General features: G+C 45.9%; 1 protein-coding gene across 1 annotated transcript in view; it reads right to left on the bottom strand.

Annotated features, from left to right (window-relative positions):
* gch2 (GTP cyclohydrolase 2) overlaps window positions 1-17,141 on the bottom strand; it is an 80,256-nt gene that overhangs the window by 32,962 nt on the left and 30,153 nt on the right. The window contains exon 4 of the mRNA XM_078557170.1: window positions 3,660-3,691. Within this exon, the coding sequence (XP_078413296.1) occupies window positions 3,660-3,691 (32 nt within the window). The remainder of the gene's footprint in view (window positions 1-3,659; window positions 3,692-17,141) is intronic.

Raw genomic sequence — 17,141 nt, 5'->3', positions numbered from 1 at the left:
CCCGCCTCTAACAAACAGCTACAGCGCTGATGGAAGATTGTCAACCTGAAACGTTAACTTTGTTTCTCTCTTCACAGATACTGCCAGGCCTGCTGAGTATTTCTAGCAGTTTCTAATTCAGTTTTTAATTCAGATGTCTAGCACTTGCAGCATTTTGTTTTTGAACTATAGGAATTTGTTGCTATTTACAAATATGTCAATATATGTCTTGTAGCTAAGGGGGTAAATCAAGGTGATTGATACAATAGAGAGGATGGATTAAAGGAGGCATTTAGGTTGAATATAAAAGACAGTTCAGAATTTCATCAAAAGCAGAAGACCAAAGTAGGTGTTAGAAAAGTAAATTATAATGCGCATAACGATCATGTTTGAACTTTGGAGAGGATCAGAGCAAGGAGAAGATTTCCTCTAATCACTTTGTGTTATCGACACCCTAACCACACCAGGAAAATCTTTAACAGCAAACTTGTAAAAATTGCTTTTAAGGGGAGACTTGCTGCATGCATGAGTGAGTAGGGATTAGAGAGACACCGCGTGTGAAGAGGAATTATAATGAGAGGTGGCTCATGTTTCTGTGCTGTAGGTTTTATGTAATTCAATGTAAATTCTCCTTGCGAATGAGGTATGTTAAGATAATACTGTCAAACGTTATTGAAGAGTAGGATATGGCTATTTTTCAAAGGCCGTTTCAAAACGAAGGAATGTTAACCCTCCAGTAGGTATGGAATTGGGCACTGCTTTTGATGAGGAGTTTAGGCATGGCTTCACAAATGTCCATTGTGAGGCTTTGGAGCTTGCTGAACCTTGCTGAACAGGGCCATGAGGGTGGTTCTATGTGTACAATGACTTAAATGGTGAGATATGAGTTTACAAAAATACATATTTAAGACCCATACTAGGACCAATGATTAACTGGTTTGATCCTGTGCTTCAGAAATTAAGGTGTTCTAAGATATGAGCCAGGAAGTTCTCCAAGATCCTTTACTGTAAGGTTAAGGTGGATAACTACTATTGCTTCCAAGTGGACAAGTACCTAGCTTAGTTTAAGTCCATGCACATTTGCTGTAGGTACTTCAAGATTAGCGGAACCTCAATGGGATCAAACAGATTTCTATAAAACTATAAAGTTAGGTTCCCAATGGGCTTACACATACAGTTTTTAAAAATTCATTTATGGGATGTGGCTTCGCTGGCTGGGTCAGCATTTATTGCCCATCCCTACTTGCCCTTGAGAAGGTGATGGTGAGCTGTCTTCTTGAACTGCTGCTGTCCATGTGGTGTAGGTACACCCACAGTGCTGTTAGGAAGGGTGTTCCAGGATTTTGACCCAGTGGCAGTAATGGAACGGTGATATATTTCCAAGTCAGGATGGTAAGTGACTTGGAGGGGAACTTCCAGGTGGTGGTGTTCCCATCTATCTGCTGCCCTTGTCCTTCTAGATGGTAATGGTCATTGGTTTGGAAGGTGCTGTCGAAGGAGCCTTGGTGAATTCCTGTAGTGCATCTTGTAGGTGGTAAACACTGCTGCTACTGTGCATAGGTACTGCGCACTGAGCTGCTACTGTACACTCATCCAGGCAAGTGGGGAGTATTCCATCACACTCCTGGCTTGTGCCTTGTAGATGGTGGACAGGCTTTGGGGAGTCAGGAGGTGGGTTACATGTCGTAGGATTCCTAGCTTCTGACCTGCTCTTGCCGCCAATGTTTGTGGGTGTGGTGCCAATCAAGTGAGTGGAGAATTCTTCCATTTGAAGAAGGAGGGGTTGTCTCCACAGACTATACGCATAAGCAACATTGGAATGTCGCCCTTAAGATATTTTGATGTCTTGACAATGGGGATGCCAACCATGCGCTCACCCTAACCCATGCGAGATGGACTCCTTTAAGGAGTTTTAATTTGTTTCCAAAAGGAGGTGAAAGTTGAAGCTGGCTAACTATAAGAAGGGCCAGTTATTAAGGCAGAAAATAGGATAGATAAATTCATAAAAGGATGTTGCAGTTGGTTGGGATGATTTTTTATTTATTCTTTCACAGCATGTGGAAGTCACTGGTAAGGCCAGTATTTATTGCCCTTTGCTAACTGCCCCGGAGAAGGTGATAGTGAACCACCTTCTTGAAATGCTGCATTCTGTGTGGTGTGGGTACGCCGACAGTGCTGTTTGGGATGGAGGTCCAGGATTTTGACTCAGCATCAGTGAAGGAACATATAGTTCCAAGTAAGGATGGTGTGTGACTTGGAGGGGAACTTGCACACGGTGGTGCTCTTATATGACTGCTGGCCTTGTCCTTCTAAATGGTAGAGGTTACATGTTAGGAAGATGGTGTTGCAGAAGCCCTTGTGAGTTGCTGAAGTGCATCTTGTAGATGGTACACACTCTTAGCATGTTGCCTGCTTTCATTTGAATAATCCAAATGGCCCTACACAGTAGGTAAGTTAGCTGTATTTTGCATTACAGTATCCTTTACAATGGGGGAAAACTGGCCCAGTGGTGCTTAGGAACAGGAAGTAGGAATGCCTCTTGGTTCAGTAAATACTCCAGAATGAAAACTTGATCTACTAAATCTCTTTAACAAATGCGTGTAGAAATCCTATCAATCATCAACATTTCAAAGACTTGACCTGGACATTGACATTGACCTAATAAAATGGACATTCTCATTTGAGCTGAAGCTATCATATCACTTTCAGTTACATAATATCAGTTCCTGCTAACTACTCTGCCCTTAAGCCATATCAACTGAGACTGTTTGATTCCTGTTGTTTGGAGTTTGCTGTTCCTTTTTGCAGAAACCAAGATAACTAAAAGCTGTTATTAGGAGATGAGCATTAGTATTAAAATTGGGTGAACTATTGCAAGACAAAGTTCTCAAGTAAGAACAAGATTTGATTATAAAACTCAGGAAATGCCTCTCCAATGTATGTTGGAGAGACGATTTGCAAAAATATAAGCAAATTAGAATTCATCGGATGTAAGATTTAATATACAACCCTGAAATCTATGGCACAGTGCGTTTTGATGTTAGTGCTGGGATGAGCCCGTCTGGACCTCAGCTTTTAAACCTTAAATATTTTGTAGGTTTAACAACAGGATCCTTTACTTGCCTAGCTTTGGTGGGAACCCAGACAACGAGGGATGCATCTAGGGTACCTACCATTGCATCCAAGCTGGAAAGTCTGGTCGAGGTGGACTGGCTGAGGGCAGTGTTGGGTTTCCTCCCCATCCCCTCCACTCCCCAACCTCAAACCCCAGAATCAGAAAAGGATTTTGCTGCCTTGGGGGCCACGTGAAAAGTGTTTTTATTTTAACTAGATTATGTTATGGGTATTCCAGTACAGATCTGGGTGTAGATCACTGGAAAGCCCCAACATCTACTGCTTGGTTTGCCAGTATGCCTGGTCTTACCAGATATACTTGGTGAACCATGACATCAATGGAAAGGTAAACTGAGTGGATACAGAATGCAACCTGTATCGAAAGTGATCCCATATCTGTTGCAAGGAAAGTTTGGACTATATAACTTTAAAGTTAGGCCAACATATTGATAAATCAGGTTATGGATTTGAGAAAAAGAGAATCAAAGGGCAGTAATGCATAGAAGTCACCTATAGCACACTTTATGAGGAAATAAAAATACAAATTATATTGGAATTAATAGTACCTTGAAGTCTTCTACTGTAGATTTCAACAATCCTGTAAAAAAATAATAAATTATGGTCACCTTTTGTTGTAGTCCTGCATTGTAGGTTTAACTTTCAGGAAAATGTTCATAATTCTGTAATGAAAATGTAAAAAAGTGACTTTTTCTAAACTTCAAATGTTTGAACATTAGAGCCCTCATATACAGAATCAAAATATTAAATGTGCTCGTGTTCTCACAGGAAGCTTAAAGAGTTCACTTGCAATCATTTCATTAAGTTCTCACCAAAAAGTTGAAAAATACACTGAAAAAGTAATGATCGGAAATTTGTACTTTTAAAGTTTATATTAGTTATTTATGTGTCTAAAACATGGGGAGGGGGGGTTCTTTCTCATTTATCATTGTAGCTCAACAAAAACATCAACTATTAGTGGGTCAAGGACAAAAAATACTCAAACACAATGCAAAGCTGATATTTTTCAGCTTCATCATTAAAAACCCCCACTCTTGACAAAAGACAGCCATACTTTTAATACTATAACTTTCATTTTCATTATAATATTCCTTATTGTGTAACATACTGACCCATTGATCATTCAATGACCAGTTAAAAGGTGGAAGCTCTTTGAGCAATTTACAGAAATGTCTCCATCTTGGATGTGAAAATCCAGGCCTAAGCAATTTCCTAAATAGTATTAAAATAAAAACAGAAAATGCTGGAAATGTTCAGCGAGTCTGGCAGCACCTGGAAGTTTGGGGTTCATGCTTGCGGACTGAATGGAAGTGTTCTGCAAAACGGTTAACCAATCTGCTTTTGGTCCCCACAGTATAGAGGAGACTTTAGGGTGCAGATTCTCTCATGGGCAGGTGACCACAGGCCTCTGTGCCCTTTTAGAGGAGGACCTGAGGCCACAAAGATTGGGTGACACCCAATGCCCATGGCCCATGGTCAAGGTGACTGTGACACTCAATTTCTTTGCATACAGTTCATTCCAGGGGTTGGCTGCTGACATTTGCAGGTTTTTGCAATCTGCCACCCATAACTGCATCACTCAGGTTGCAGATGTCTTGTATGGGAGGGCATCGGACTATATCAGGTTCGAAATGGGTGCTGCCAGACAGAGCCAAAAGGCTGTCATGTTCACCTCGCAGGAACCACTCAGGTGCAGGGTGGGATGTATTTGCCCACTTACTCAACTTGTTTAAATTGCCTTGAAGCCTCTTAACATCCTCCTCACCACTCACATTCCCACCAAGTTTCATGTTGTCGGCAAACTTGGAAATATTACATTAGGTTCCCTCATCCAAATCATTGATATGTATTGTGAATATCTGGGGCCCAAGCACTGATCCCTGCGGTACCCCACTAGTCACCGCCTGCCACTCCAAAAAAACCCATTTATTCCAATCTCTGTTTCCTGTCTGCTAACCAATTCGCAATCCATGCCAATATATTACTCCCAATCCCATGTGTTTTAATTTTGCACATCAAGCTCTTATGTGGGACTTTATCTAAAGCTTTCTGAAAATCCAAATACACCACCTCCACTGGTTCTCCCTTATCTATTCTGCTAGTTACATCCTCAAAGAGCTCCAATAGGTTTGTCAAACATGATTTCCCTTTGATAAATTCATGTTGACTTTGTCTAATCCCGTTGATATTTTCTAAGTGTCCTGTTATCACATTCTTTATAATAGACTTGAGCATTTTCCCCACTACTGATGTTAAGCTAACCAGTCTGTAATTCACTGTTTTCTCCCTCCCTCCTTTTTTAAATAGTGGAGTTACATTTACCACCCTGCAATCTGCCGGGACTGTTCCAGAATCTACAGAATTTTGGAAGCTGACAACCTGCGCATCCACTATTTGCATAGCCACCTCCTTTAGTATCCTGGGATGTAGATTATCAGGCCCTGGGGATTTATCAGCTTTCAGTCCCATTAATTTCTCCAGCGCTATTATTTTACTAATACTAATTTCCTTCAATTCCCCCTGCTCTCTAGACCCTTGTTTCCCTAACATTTCTTGGAAGTTATTTGTGTCTTCCTCCATGAAGACAGAACTAAAGTAGTTGTTTACTTGCTCTGCCATTTCCTTGTTCTCTATTATAAATTCTCCTGTAAGTGACCTACATTTGTCTTCACTAATCATTTTATTTTTTACATATATATAGAAGCTTTTACAGTTCATTTTTATGTTCCTTGCAAGTTTACTCTCATACTCTACTTATCCCCTCTTAATCAATCTCTTGGTCCTCCTTCAATGAATTCTAAACTGCTCCCAATCCTCAGGCTTGCTACTTTTTCTAGCAGCATTATATGTCTCCTCTTTGGATCTAACACTATCCGTAATTTCTTTTAGCCATTGTTGGGCCATTTTTTGTGTTGTGTTTTTACACCAGAAAGGAATGCATAACTGTTGCAATGCATACATTTGTTCCTTAAATATTATCCCTTGACTATCCACCGTTATGCCTTTTAATGAAGTTCCCCAAACAATCAGAGCCGACTCACCCCTCATACCTTCGTGGTTTCCTTTGTTTAGATTTAGGACCCTAATTTTAGATTGAACAACTTCACTTTCCATCCTAATGAAGGATTCTATCATGTTATGGTCACTGTTCCCCAAAGGACCTTGCACAATAAGATAACTAATTAACCCCTTCTCATTGCACAAAACCAAATCTAGGATAGCTTGTTCCCTAGTTGGCTCGTCAAGTACTGGTCTAAAAAAATTCTCATACACACTCCAGGAATTAGTCCGCCACAATATTATTGCTAATTTGGTTTGTCCAATCTAAAATTAAATTTTATAATATAATATTATATTATAATAATATTATATTAAAGTCACCCATGATGACTTATGCACCCTTGTTACATGCATCTCTAATTTCCTATTTAATGCCGTCCCCAGCTTACCACTACTGTTTGGGGGCCTATAGACAACTCCATCTAATGTTTTCCACCCTTGTTGCTTCTTAGCTCCACCCAGACTGATTCTACATCTAGATTTTCTGAGCCAATATCCTCTCTCACTATTGCACTCATTTCATCCTTAACCCTACCGCACCTCCTTTTCCTTTTTGCCTGTCCTTCCTAAATATAGAGTACCCTTGGATATTCAGTTCCCAGCCTTGGTCACCCTGCAGCCATGTCTCCATAATCGCAATCATATTGTACCTGTTTACATCTATTTGCACTGTTAATTCATCTACCTTATTGTGAATGCTCTGTGCATTCAGATACAATGCGTTTAGACTTGCCTTTTTAACATTTTTACAAATCTTTTTTTGTACTATAGCCCTATTTGCTGTCAACGCTTCTTTCTTCTGCCTTCCGCTTTTGCTTTCTACTTTTCTGTCTTTCATTCTTATCTTTGTTTTGCTCTCTTGTGTCTCCCTGTTCAGGTTCCCATTCCCCTGCCACTCTAACTCAAACCCTCCCCCACAATACTAATGAGTACTCCTGCGAGGACATTAGTCCTGGTCCTGCTGGGCTGCAAACTGTCCAGCTTGTACAGGTTCCATCTTCCCTAGAATCGGTCCCAATGCCTCAGGAATCTAAATCCCTCCCTCCTACGACATCTCTCCAGCCATTCATTCATCTAGTCTATTCTCCTAACCCAGATCTCGCTAGCTCATGGCACTGGGAGTAATACTGAGATTACTACATTTGAAGTGCTGATTTTTTATTTATTTCCTAGCTCCCTACATTCTGCTTTCAGGACCTCATCCCTCTTTTTCCCTATGTTGTTGGTAACAATATGGACCATTACCTCTGGCTGTTCACCCTCCCCCTTCAGAATGTCCTGCAGCCACTCAGTGACATTCTTGATCCTAGCACCAGGGAGACAACATACCACCTTGGTGTCTCGTCTACAGCCGCAGAAAGGTCTATCTCTTCCCCTTACAACAGAATCCCCTATTACTATTGATCTCCTACTCTATTTCTCCCTCCGCTGTGAAGAGGAGCCATCCATGGTGCCACGGACTTGGCTCTTGTTGCATTCCCCTGAGAAACCATCTCCCCCAGCAACATCCAAAATGGAAAATTTGTTAGAGAGGGAGATGGACCCAGAGGGCTCCTGCACTACCTGCCTAGTGCTTTTACTCTGTCTGGTGGTCATCCATTCCCTTTCTACCTGTGGACTCTTTACCTGGGTGTGACCACCTCACTGAACGTGCTATGCACGAGATCTCATCCTTGCGGATGCACCACAGTGACTCTAGCCACTGCTCCAGCTCCAAAGAGCAGATTTTGAGTAGCTGCAGCTGGAGGCACTTCCTGCACACATGGTTGCCCTGGACACTGGAAGTCCCTGACTTCCCACATCGCATAGGAGGAGCATTCCACTCAGCCGAGCTGCCCTTCATGGTTTACCCTTAAATTACTCCCTTTGCTTTTACTTCCTTTAGTTTAGAGACTATTAAGGACAGAAGAGATACTCACCAGGTCCTACTTACCAAGGGCTGCCGCTCTTCATACTGAGGAAAGATTACCTCCTTCCTCTTCACCGAACTCCCTCTCTCACCAAACTCCAACTTAAGCACTCTTATGTAGCCCAAAACAGCACTCCAGTGCAGACAAAAGCAGCACTGTAAGATGGCCTGCTTCTATGCTGTCTGAATCTAGCTTCTGAAAACCTGTTTAAACCAGTTATCTAGTTAACTAGCTGCAGCTGCAAGCAGAGCCTATATGACCCCTGTTTTAAAGCTGGACTAAAACTCACCTGCTCCCAACCCAAAGAGCAACTTTTAGTTCATCGCTAAATTAAATACAGACTAGGCTTTAGATAAAAATTAACCCTTAAAAGGCCCTGTCTCACCAAACTCCAACTTACGCTCTCTAATGCAGCCCAAAGCAGCATTCTAGTGCAGACAAAGGCTGTTTTCTATGAACTGTAAAACTATCCAGTGGACAAAGCTCCATGGGTGGCATGTTTACATTTGATCACGTTGGCTCTGGGGATAGCCAGAACCTGCAGCAGTTTTGTGGGGACCTTGTTATTCACTGAAACTCGAGGCAAGGACGCTGGTGGACAATAAAAGCGCCTTAAAGGAGACTGAAGTTGGCTCTCAGTGTATGTCTAAAAGGAGTCTTTAAGTCAAGTTTATAAATGAATAATATTTATGTTAACTGAACATGCATGATTTCAGTTGATTTGAAAGCAGGACCATGAGTTTTTATGGAGTTACATGTGCATCAATTAGTCAAATACAGATCGATGGTCCCCTATGCTGTTTTCTATTGGTGCATTATAATAGAGAGGATGGAAAAAGATCAAATGTTTGCAATAGAATTTAATATGTGTTTGGTACATTTCTCATTTTCTTACTGGGCGCAGTTAGATGGGTGGAAAGGGATTTATTTTCTTTTCTATTGGCACAAATGTCCATTGCAAGACACCAGAACAAACTGGATTTATCAAATAAAATATTGAAAATATTCCTCCTCCCCATAAAAATTAGAGTTCAGCTTTTCCATCTTCCCATGTAAGAGGTATACAGTTTTTCAGTGCCTTCTAATGGAGATGAGTCCAAGTATTTACATTCCTTGTTGCTTCTGCCCTGACACATTTTATATTCAATGTACATGTCAACCCCCATTTTTGGAATGAGTTTTCAAAGCTACACTACCTGCGGAAGATATGACTGATGACATTGTGACAAAATCCCATCACAGAGGCCCATGAGAGATACAACCGTCAGCACTTGATGACCAAGGCAACCACTGAATAGGCCATTGCTTTGCTTAAAATGCTGTTCTGGTACTTTGAACCCTCTGGGGGCATCTTCCAATGAGGCGCTTCAAGGGTATCAGGCACAGTGGTGATGAGTTCAGCTCCCAACAACCTGGCATTACAGAGCAGAATCGAACAGGTGCCACAGGATGGTGCTGGCCGCTCATTATCCTCAGAGGAGCAGGAGGAGGAAGATGACGATTAGTGGGCAGAGCATGTCATCCAGAGGTGCCACTGTTACTTGTGCCCATTGACCTGCATGCCAGGGAAGCCTGCAAAGCTCTCACTAGGCAAGATTCACCTGCACACGTTGCATGCAGCACTGCACTCTTGGCATCTGGCCTCTGTGGTATCAGGTGCAGCCTTAAGCAAAATCTCATCCCAACATACAGGTCTCCTTGCCTCACATAAACCCAAGTTACCTCTCCCACTCTGACACTCCGACCTATTGCATTCATTGACTATTAGGAGCCAAATGGATTTCAGCTCAATGTGCAGGGGGGCACTAAGAACTTCATGACACTTACAGGTGGCTTTCCAGATGTAACAATAGTTATATTAAAAAGTAACAGTAATAAAGGGTTTCCTGCTGTAGGATGCTCTTGCGGAGCATGGAAATATCTGGCAGTAAGAAACCTACTGGCAGGCTCTCACACACAAGATCTTCACAATTGTCATAGCTTGCAAAGTAATATTAGTCCTCTTTATACATGGCACAGGTCAGTGGCCCAATGCACTTTAAGCAACTATTTTTACCTAATGCCAATTTCTAAATCTGCCATTCTTGATGCACCCTGATAAGAAAACACTTTGGAGGCAGCTAAAATAAACTATTACCAAATTTAACTAATTACAAATGATTCAAGCGTATGGTTGGTATCTTTTAGCCAGTATTTTCCCCTTAGCGACAGAATGGGTGGAGCATAATCCAGGTGACGGAGGTCTCGACTGCTGACTGGAGAGAGCCCTGCGTCACATCCATTGCGGAAGGTCAAGAGAATTAATTGCCTATCAGGCACTTAAGCGGCCACCATGGGCCTTCCCTGGGATTAAGGACCCTGGGGGCGGTAATCCTGCCCGTCGGGAGCTCACAGCCAGAGGCTGGCAGCTCTCCATTGGAGGCAGTGCCACCATTGCACCCATCTGAGGCCCAGGACCAACGAGAGATCTGAGGCCATAGGTGAGTGAGCGATGGGGGTTGCGGGGTGGGGGTCACAGGAGGGTGGGGGATGGGGAGGTTGGAGGCAAGGGTGGCTTTCAGCAGACATGCCCTCCTTTCCCAATGCCAGATCCCTTCATCAGGTACTGAGTGCCTTTGAACAAGGGCCCCCTTCCCCACACAAGGCTGCTTCCGGTTTCCCATGTGGCGACTCCACTGTCCACCACTGGTTGAATACTGGTGGTGGGATGAGGCCCTTAACTAGGGACTATTGTAGTCCCAGTCCTTGCCACTGCTGCCACTGGCGCCGCTGGGACTACAGAGCTGGCCAATCCTCAGAGCGTTAAATGGCTGTAGGGCTGCTGTAATTGGTGGGGATGCGCTCACCACCAACCCTTCGGGTGACAGGGCAGGAAACTCTGCCATCCGTAAATTCCTCTCTCGTGGCACAAAACTCCTTCCCCTCCACTCAAAAACCCATTCCAGTAAAGAACAGGACCTAGGTGTTTAAGTAATGAAGATCAATAGCAAAAAGATGGTTCTGGCCTGAAGTTTCAGGGGGACCTCCAGCCCTCACTCACTATGTTCTAATGACCTTGTTTGTCCAGCGTTTCTCCTTAAGGTTTAAAATGATGGGGTTCTCCTTTATTTGTTTTCCTTTTTACCCAGCGCTGCATACACTGAGCTGCAAGCAAGGAAGTAATGAGATGTTGGAAATTTGAAGAGCACACCAAGCATGAAATCCAAGCATCCAGCTGGTTATGTGTGACGAATGAATAACCTTCGTACAGGTAGTGGGTTTCGTGTGTTCACTTTTCAAAATTGTAATGTGACAATTCCAGTTTGAGTTGGCAGCAATGGGCGGAATCGTCCGTGCGCGCTAGCATCGGGCGTGTTCGGTGGCGTGAGTGGACAATATGGTGAGAAGGCAAAAAATTGGTTTCCCAACGTCGTGAAACCAGTTTGTGGTCGTTCGCTCAGCCCACCAATGGCAGGCTGTGTTCCTCACCATCGCATGTCGGGAACCTCATTGTAATATATCTGCATATCATGATAAAGCCAGCTTACCAGGCTCATCCCCACCCCCCCACCCCCACTGGATCGTCCACCCACATCAGCGGAAAATCACGCCGGTGCAGAACACACCTTGACAAGTGGGACGTGCAGAAGTTGGGGCTTACTGCCAGGGCCTGGCTCATATCGACGTCCAAGGACAGAAGACACTGGGGCCGAAGAGCAATGTCACACTGGAGGAACATCCATGGCATGCTGGGTGGATTCTCATGGACATGGCTCTGCTGCAAAGCAGCTCACAGAAGTTGGAAGGTGACCGTTGATGCTCACAACGGGTGATAGTCGAGGGGGTGGGAGAGGGAGGTCTAGGATCGACTGGGAGATGAAGAGGTGTCGGGTGGAGGTGAGGCTGGGAGGGAGGAATGAAGGTGTCGGGGGGGCGTTTGGGAGGGGGAAGGGAGTATGGGGGAAGAGGGGGTAACGAGGGGAGAAGATGGCAATTGGGGAGGTAGGTGTAAGGGAAGGAGTTCGGAGGGAGTAGGAGTGCAGAGAGGGGATGGATTCCAGGGGGAGGAAGGAATGTGGAGAGGGGAGGGAGTAGGGGTGGAGGAAGAAGTAAGGGTGGGGGAAGGAGCCAGGAAGGGAGAGGGCCTAAGCGGGGTGGGGGGGAAACAAGGGGGAAGAAGGGATGCCATGGGGAAGGGGTTCCGGTGGGGGTAAGAAGTCTGGAGGGGGGGAAGGGGTTTGGGGTGGAAGGGGTCCGGGGAGTGGGGAAGGGACTTTGGGAGGGAGGGGTCTGGAGGGGTGAGGGGTCCAGAGTGGGGTATGTCCAGGTGAATGTGCAAGGGAGGGGTCTGATGGGTCCATAACTGCCTCCTTGGGAGTGAACTAAGGGTGGGCATGGTATGAGGGAATGGTGAGAATGACCAAGGGCAGAGTGAGGCAATAGAATAGGAGGGTGAGGGCGCGACGGTAGCGGTAGAAGGGACAGCGAGGGTGCTTGGTGGGAACTCGGAAGCAGAGATGGGAGGAGGAGGTCTATGAGGTTAATGTGGATGGGGGTAGGATTTTTGGGAAGGAATGAGCACATTCACCAGGGCATCCCTGAAGGAAAAGGGTTGTGGTTGGTAGGTCATGGAGGGGAGGTGAAAGGTAATGCCAGGGGGGGTCAAATGTGATGGGAGAAAGGAAATGGGTGACTGGGGGAGGGGAAAGGATGGGGTAGCGCATGAAAAATCGAATCAAAACCATGCTGTCTAAATTGAAAGTGAAACAAGAGTCGTAGTGGGCAAGATCAGGTGCTGCATGGGAGTGTGATCAATGGATGGGCGGAGATGCAGGTCAGCTCAGATGGACAACTGAAAGTGAACCCCAGCAGACAACATTGAAAATGCTCAGGACATTGAGATGAGTGAGATATGTGAAGGATCTGCGTGTGTGGAGAATGCTTGCTTGAAGCTCCGAAAGACCCTGCCACACACACAGAATCACTTGTGCGCCGGTGCTCCCACTGCGGTGACAGAGGATGAGGTTGAGGGGATCACAGGGAAAGGGGACTCGGAGGGAGTGGGCAGCCTCTGAGATTCTTGATTGGATGACTTAGGGCTGTCCAGCTGCAGCTCCCCCTCCCTTCAGGTGCCCGAGGGCCCTGGCCGACTCCTGGAGGGATGACGAGGTGCCCCGTTTCCATCTCGTGCTGCCCCTGCAGGAACTCACCCATGGCTGTGGCGATGGAGTGCATGTCTGTACACATCTCCGCATTCTGCTGGATCAGGGTTTCCATAGCATCCACCATCCTTCCCATGGAGACCTCCATGTGCGCACATGTGGGCACCGCTTCATCAGAGGGCAAGTGGACGCACTCCTCCAACTTGCAGGCCACTCTGTTGAGGGCTTCCAACAGCTCTGCGTGATGTTCCCCCGCCTTCTGCTGACTCTCCACGATAAGTCGGAAGGCCAAATCCAGAGGCTCGTCATCTGACTCTGACCTCACAGATACCTCTTCCCCAGCAGTCCTCAAAATGGCAGGGAGCGCGACTGAACCTGCCTCCTCCTGCTGTGGACATGTGTCCAAGCGGTGACCACCAGATTGCGAACCCAAGCCTGCTCTAGATCTAGGTCCCACCGAGATGTGTCTCTGTGCTGGTGGAGGGTGTGGGTAAGCGCTGTGACAGGTCTTCCAGGCTGCTTATTTCCAGCTCTGCAATGGAGGAGGTGTCCTCTTGGCTGGAGGTGAAGACCTGGATAGAGCTAAGGGATTGGCTGGCTAAGGGTGTTGGTCACTTGACAGAGCTCCCTGTGAACCTAAGTAGAGATAATGAGTGCATGGCAGCAGAGTCAAAAGCAGGAGAGAGAGCTCTCACAGTTGTGTTGAGGGAGGGATGATGTTTTGCAGGATCTTCAGATGGTGTTTGCCACTGACCTCACTGCCGCCGCAGGGAGGGTCCACGTCTTCATCTGTCAGCACGATGGCACGCTCCTCAAGGTGAGTGAGGGGCCTAGTATGGACCACTCCATCCATGGTTTGAGACCTCTCCCTGCTGATGTGAGCAGGCTTCTCCTGCATTGAAACAGATGGAGAGAGTGTGAGTAAGACACATGGCGCTGCATGGAGTGTTTGTGTGGTGAGGGGAGATATGGATGGGATGAGGACGTGAGCTCCAGAGGATATGAGCCTGATGGAGATGTGAGGGTGCATGTGGGAATTAGTGGTGTTGTCCCTTGAGATGTGAGATTCCTGTGGATGTGTGATGGGTTTGAGTGTGAGAGTTGGGAGTGATGAGAAGAGTGAGTTAACCTGGTGGAACGGATGAGACCATTCATCCAATAGCAACACAGGGTTGCTATCCTCTTCAGAAGAGCATTGGCCTGACCACCGCTGTTACCGCCTCCCATGCTGGATTGGTGATGCAGCAGCCCATCCTGCGGCCAGAGCGGGTAGAGGACATTATGGCGGGCCTCCACGGCATTCCAAAGGCGCTCGAGAGAGACGCGTCAATAAACCTGGGGGCTGCTGTCTTCTTTCCTTTGGGGACCATGTCTTCTGTGCAGCAGTCATGGACTGGAAGCACTGAGAGGTACGAGTGCAGCTGGGCTTTAAATATGGCGCCCGGCGTAATGAAGCAGCGAGGTGATGGTGTGGCAGACCAATGAGAGCCCGTCTGCCATCGAAACAGCGGGAATGCATAATTAATGCGGTGAGGTTGGGTCGATATGGTGTGAAAAGTCACCATTGCAGCTGGCGGGTAAAATGTCGTTTTACTGGCCGGCTACCGCAATTAGTTAAAACCTGGTACGATTCTGCCAAAAGTGTGCCCTGCTAAGTCTGGGTGTATGTGAGTGAAGCATGGAATGCATGGAAAGAGCTGTTTTATGAGTACTCAGTCATGTTTAACAGGGTGAGAACAAACTCTGTGTGACCTGCATAATCTGCCCAACTCCTTGGTATTGTAAAAATACTGACCTTCTTTCTATGACAGATTTTATTAGTCAGTTAAAACTTTTCTTCAACTGTCCTCACATTCTCTTGCTATTGAACGCAGCACAGTCACCATCCACCCACCACTTTATACCAAGGGGAGCGAATGGAACTCCAAAGGAAAGGGTGTCCCAACTCCCAGACAGAGCAACTCTCCCTTGTTGAACCTCCTGCAACAGCACCTCCAAAGCAACCTTTCAAAAAGTGCTGCTCTGCATTCTTAGTCAGTCATCTCCAGATTGGTATACAAGAAGAAAGTTAAGGAAATTCCTTCAGGTGCAGCTTCAGCCTTCAAGATCTTTCGCCATGTGCTATTTCCTGCTTGGTGCTTACAATAAACTCTTACCGCCAGGAATCTGGACCAGCCAGTCACTAGGCAAACTTAATAAAGCTGACCTTTCCAAACCCAGCAGGTTGACCTCTGTGTCAACACTTGACAATAAGCCTGTACAAGTTTATAATTAAAACTCTGATCTATATAAAGTACTGTACTGGTTCAGCTCAATATTCTACTTTTAGTTCTACATTCCTGAATTTTTTTGACCCTAATAAGTTTGTTCACTGGGCAAAAATTTGGCTTGTGATTTGTGTTGCACTGGATAACATGTACTGACCAAGTCTGTAGCTTGCTTGTAGTTTAGAAAATAGACTGACTGTTATATATCAGTTAGAATTACTTTGTTTTATGACGTGAAGATACAACTTATTAGACCACCAACTGATAGTACCAGGGTGGTAGGAGGGAGGCCAGATCCCAGCTATTTCATTGTGCACAGATAGTAAGCAGAAACCAAGCCCCGTCCCTACAGGGATGAAAGGAATATCAGAGGGAGCAATAACTCATGACTATTCTCACATGCCTTCTAGAAATTGGACAGGCCTCAGTGAAGTGCTGGGCTAAGGCTCTCTGGCCAGACCTTTAATGTTTAGGAAGGTGCATGAGCAGAAAGAAAAATAAAGCAACCAAAAAGATTACAGGCTTTTCCAATGTCTGGCCCGTGGGCCGGATGTGGCCCGCAAATCCTCCCCATGTGGCCCGCGGAGGTAGCTTCCAAAATGCAGTAAGTGCAGTGGGAGATTCTTAAAGAAACTGCTCCTCCAGTCACACGCTGTTCCTCTCTCGCATTTGCTGATGATAGGCTCATGAGCAGCAAATGTGGGAGGGAAGCAGTCTGTGGTCGGAGGAACAGCAAACTGGTGGCAGCGCGTGAACGCCAATACAGAAATATTGGGGACAGGGAGAGAGAAAGGGAGAGACTCGCTCCGGGCCGCGCCAGGTGGGCGGAGGAGAACTTGCTCAGGGCTGGAAGAGGGAGGGAGAGACTCAGCTGGGCTGGAAGAGGCTGGATGTGATGACGCGGGCCGGGAGTGGTCGAGGTATGTGGTGTGGCTGAAAAGGCTCACTGCCCAGGGTGTGTGTGTAGGGGAGAGAATGAGTGTGTAGGGGAGAGAATGAGTGTGTGCTTCGGGAAAGAGTGGGACTGCGCGGCTGTGTGTGAGTGTGTGTGTGTGTGGGGTGGGAGTGTCTGAGAGTGTGTGTGTGTGGGTGTGTCCAAGTGTTTGTGTGGAAGTGTGTGTAGGGAGGGGGGAGAGAGAGAGAGTGTGTGCGTGTTTGTGGGGGGAGGGGCGAGTTTGTGTGGGTGTGTGTGGGGAGGGGGGAGAGAGAGTGTGTGTTTGGGGGAGAGAATGAGTGTGCAAAGTGTGTGTGTGTCTAGCTCACTAGCAATGGCAGGATTCCCACTCACCCTCACCCCCACACACCAACATTAATCACACCTACTAACACGGAGGGTGAGTGAGTGAGCATCAAGGGATTGGGAGTGAGCCAGACAAACAGACTCTGTCCCTCTCACAACTCTAATGGTGACCTTTTTTAATTATCAATTTATTGCTTTGAAATTGCTTTATTTTTGCTCAGCAAGTTGCTTCTTTTGTTCATGCCACAACTTTATTTTGAAATTCACTTTTAAAGTTGTGCCAAACCTTATCCTTCTGAAGTTTGCACATTGGCCCCTTGAGTGAGACTAAAATGGAAATGTGCCCACCTCGCTGAGTGAAAAGTTTGGACAAGCCTGCAATTGACATATATGGCGTGCCCCCAACTGGGTT

Source organism: Cetorhinus maximus, chromosome 14, assembly GCF_964194155.1.
Source record: "Cetorhinus maximus chromosome 14, sCetMax3.hap1.1, whole genome shotgun sequence".
Classification (NCBI taxonomy): Eukaryota; Metazoa; Chordata; class Chondrichthyes; order Lamniformes; family Cetorhinidae; genus Cetorhinus; species Cetorhinus maximus.
Note: the sequence above shows the minus strand (reverse complement) of the source record. Positions and strands in the feature narration are given on the sequence as shown.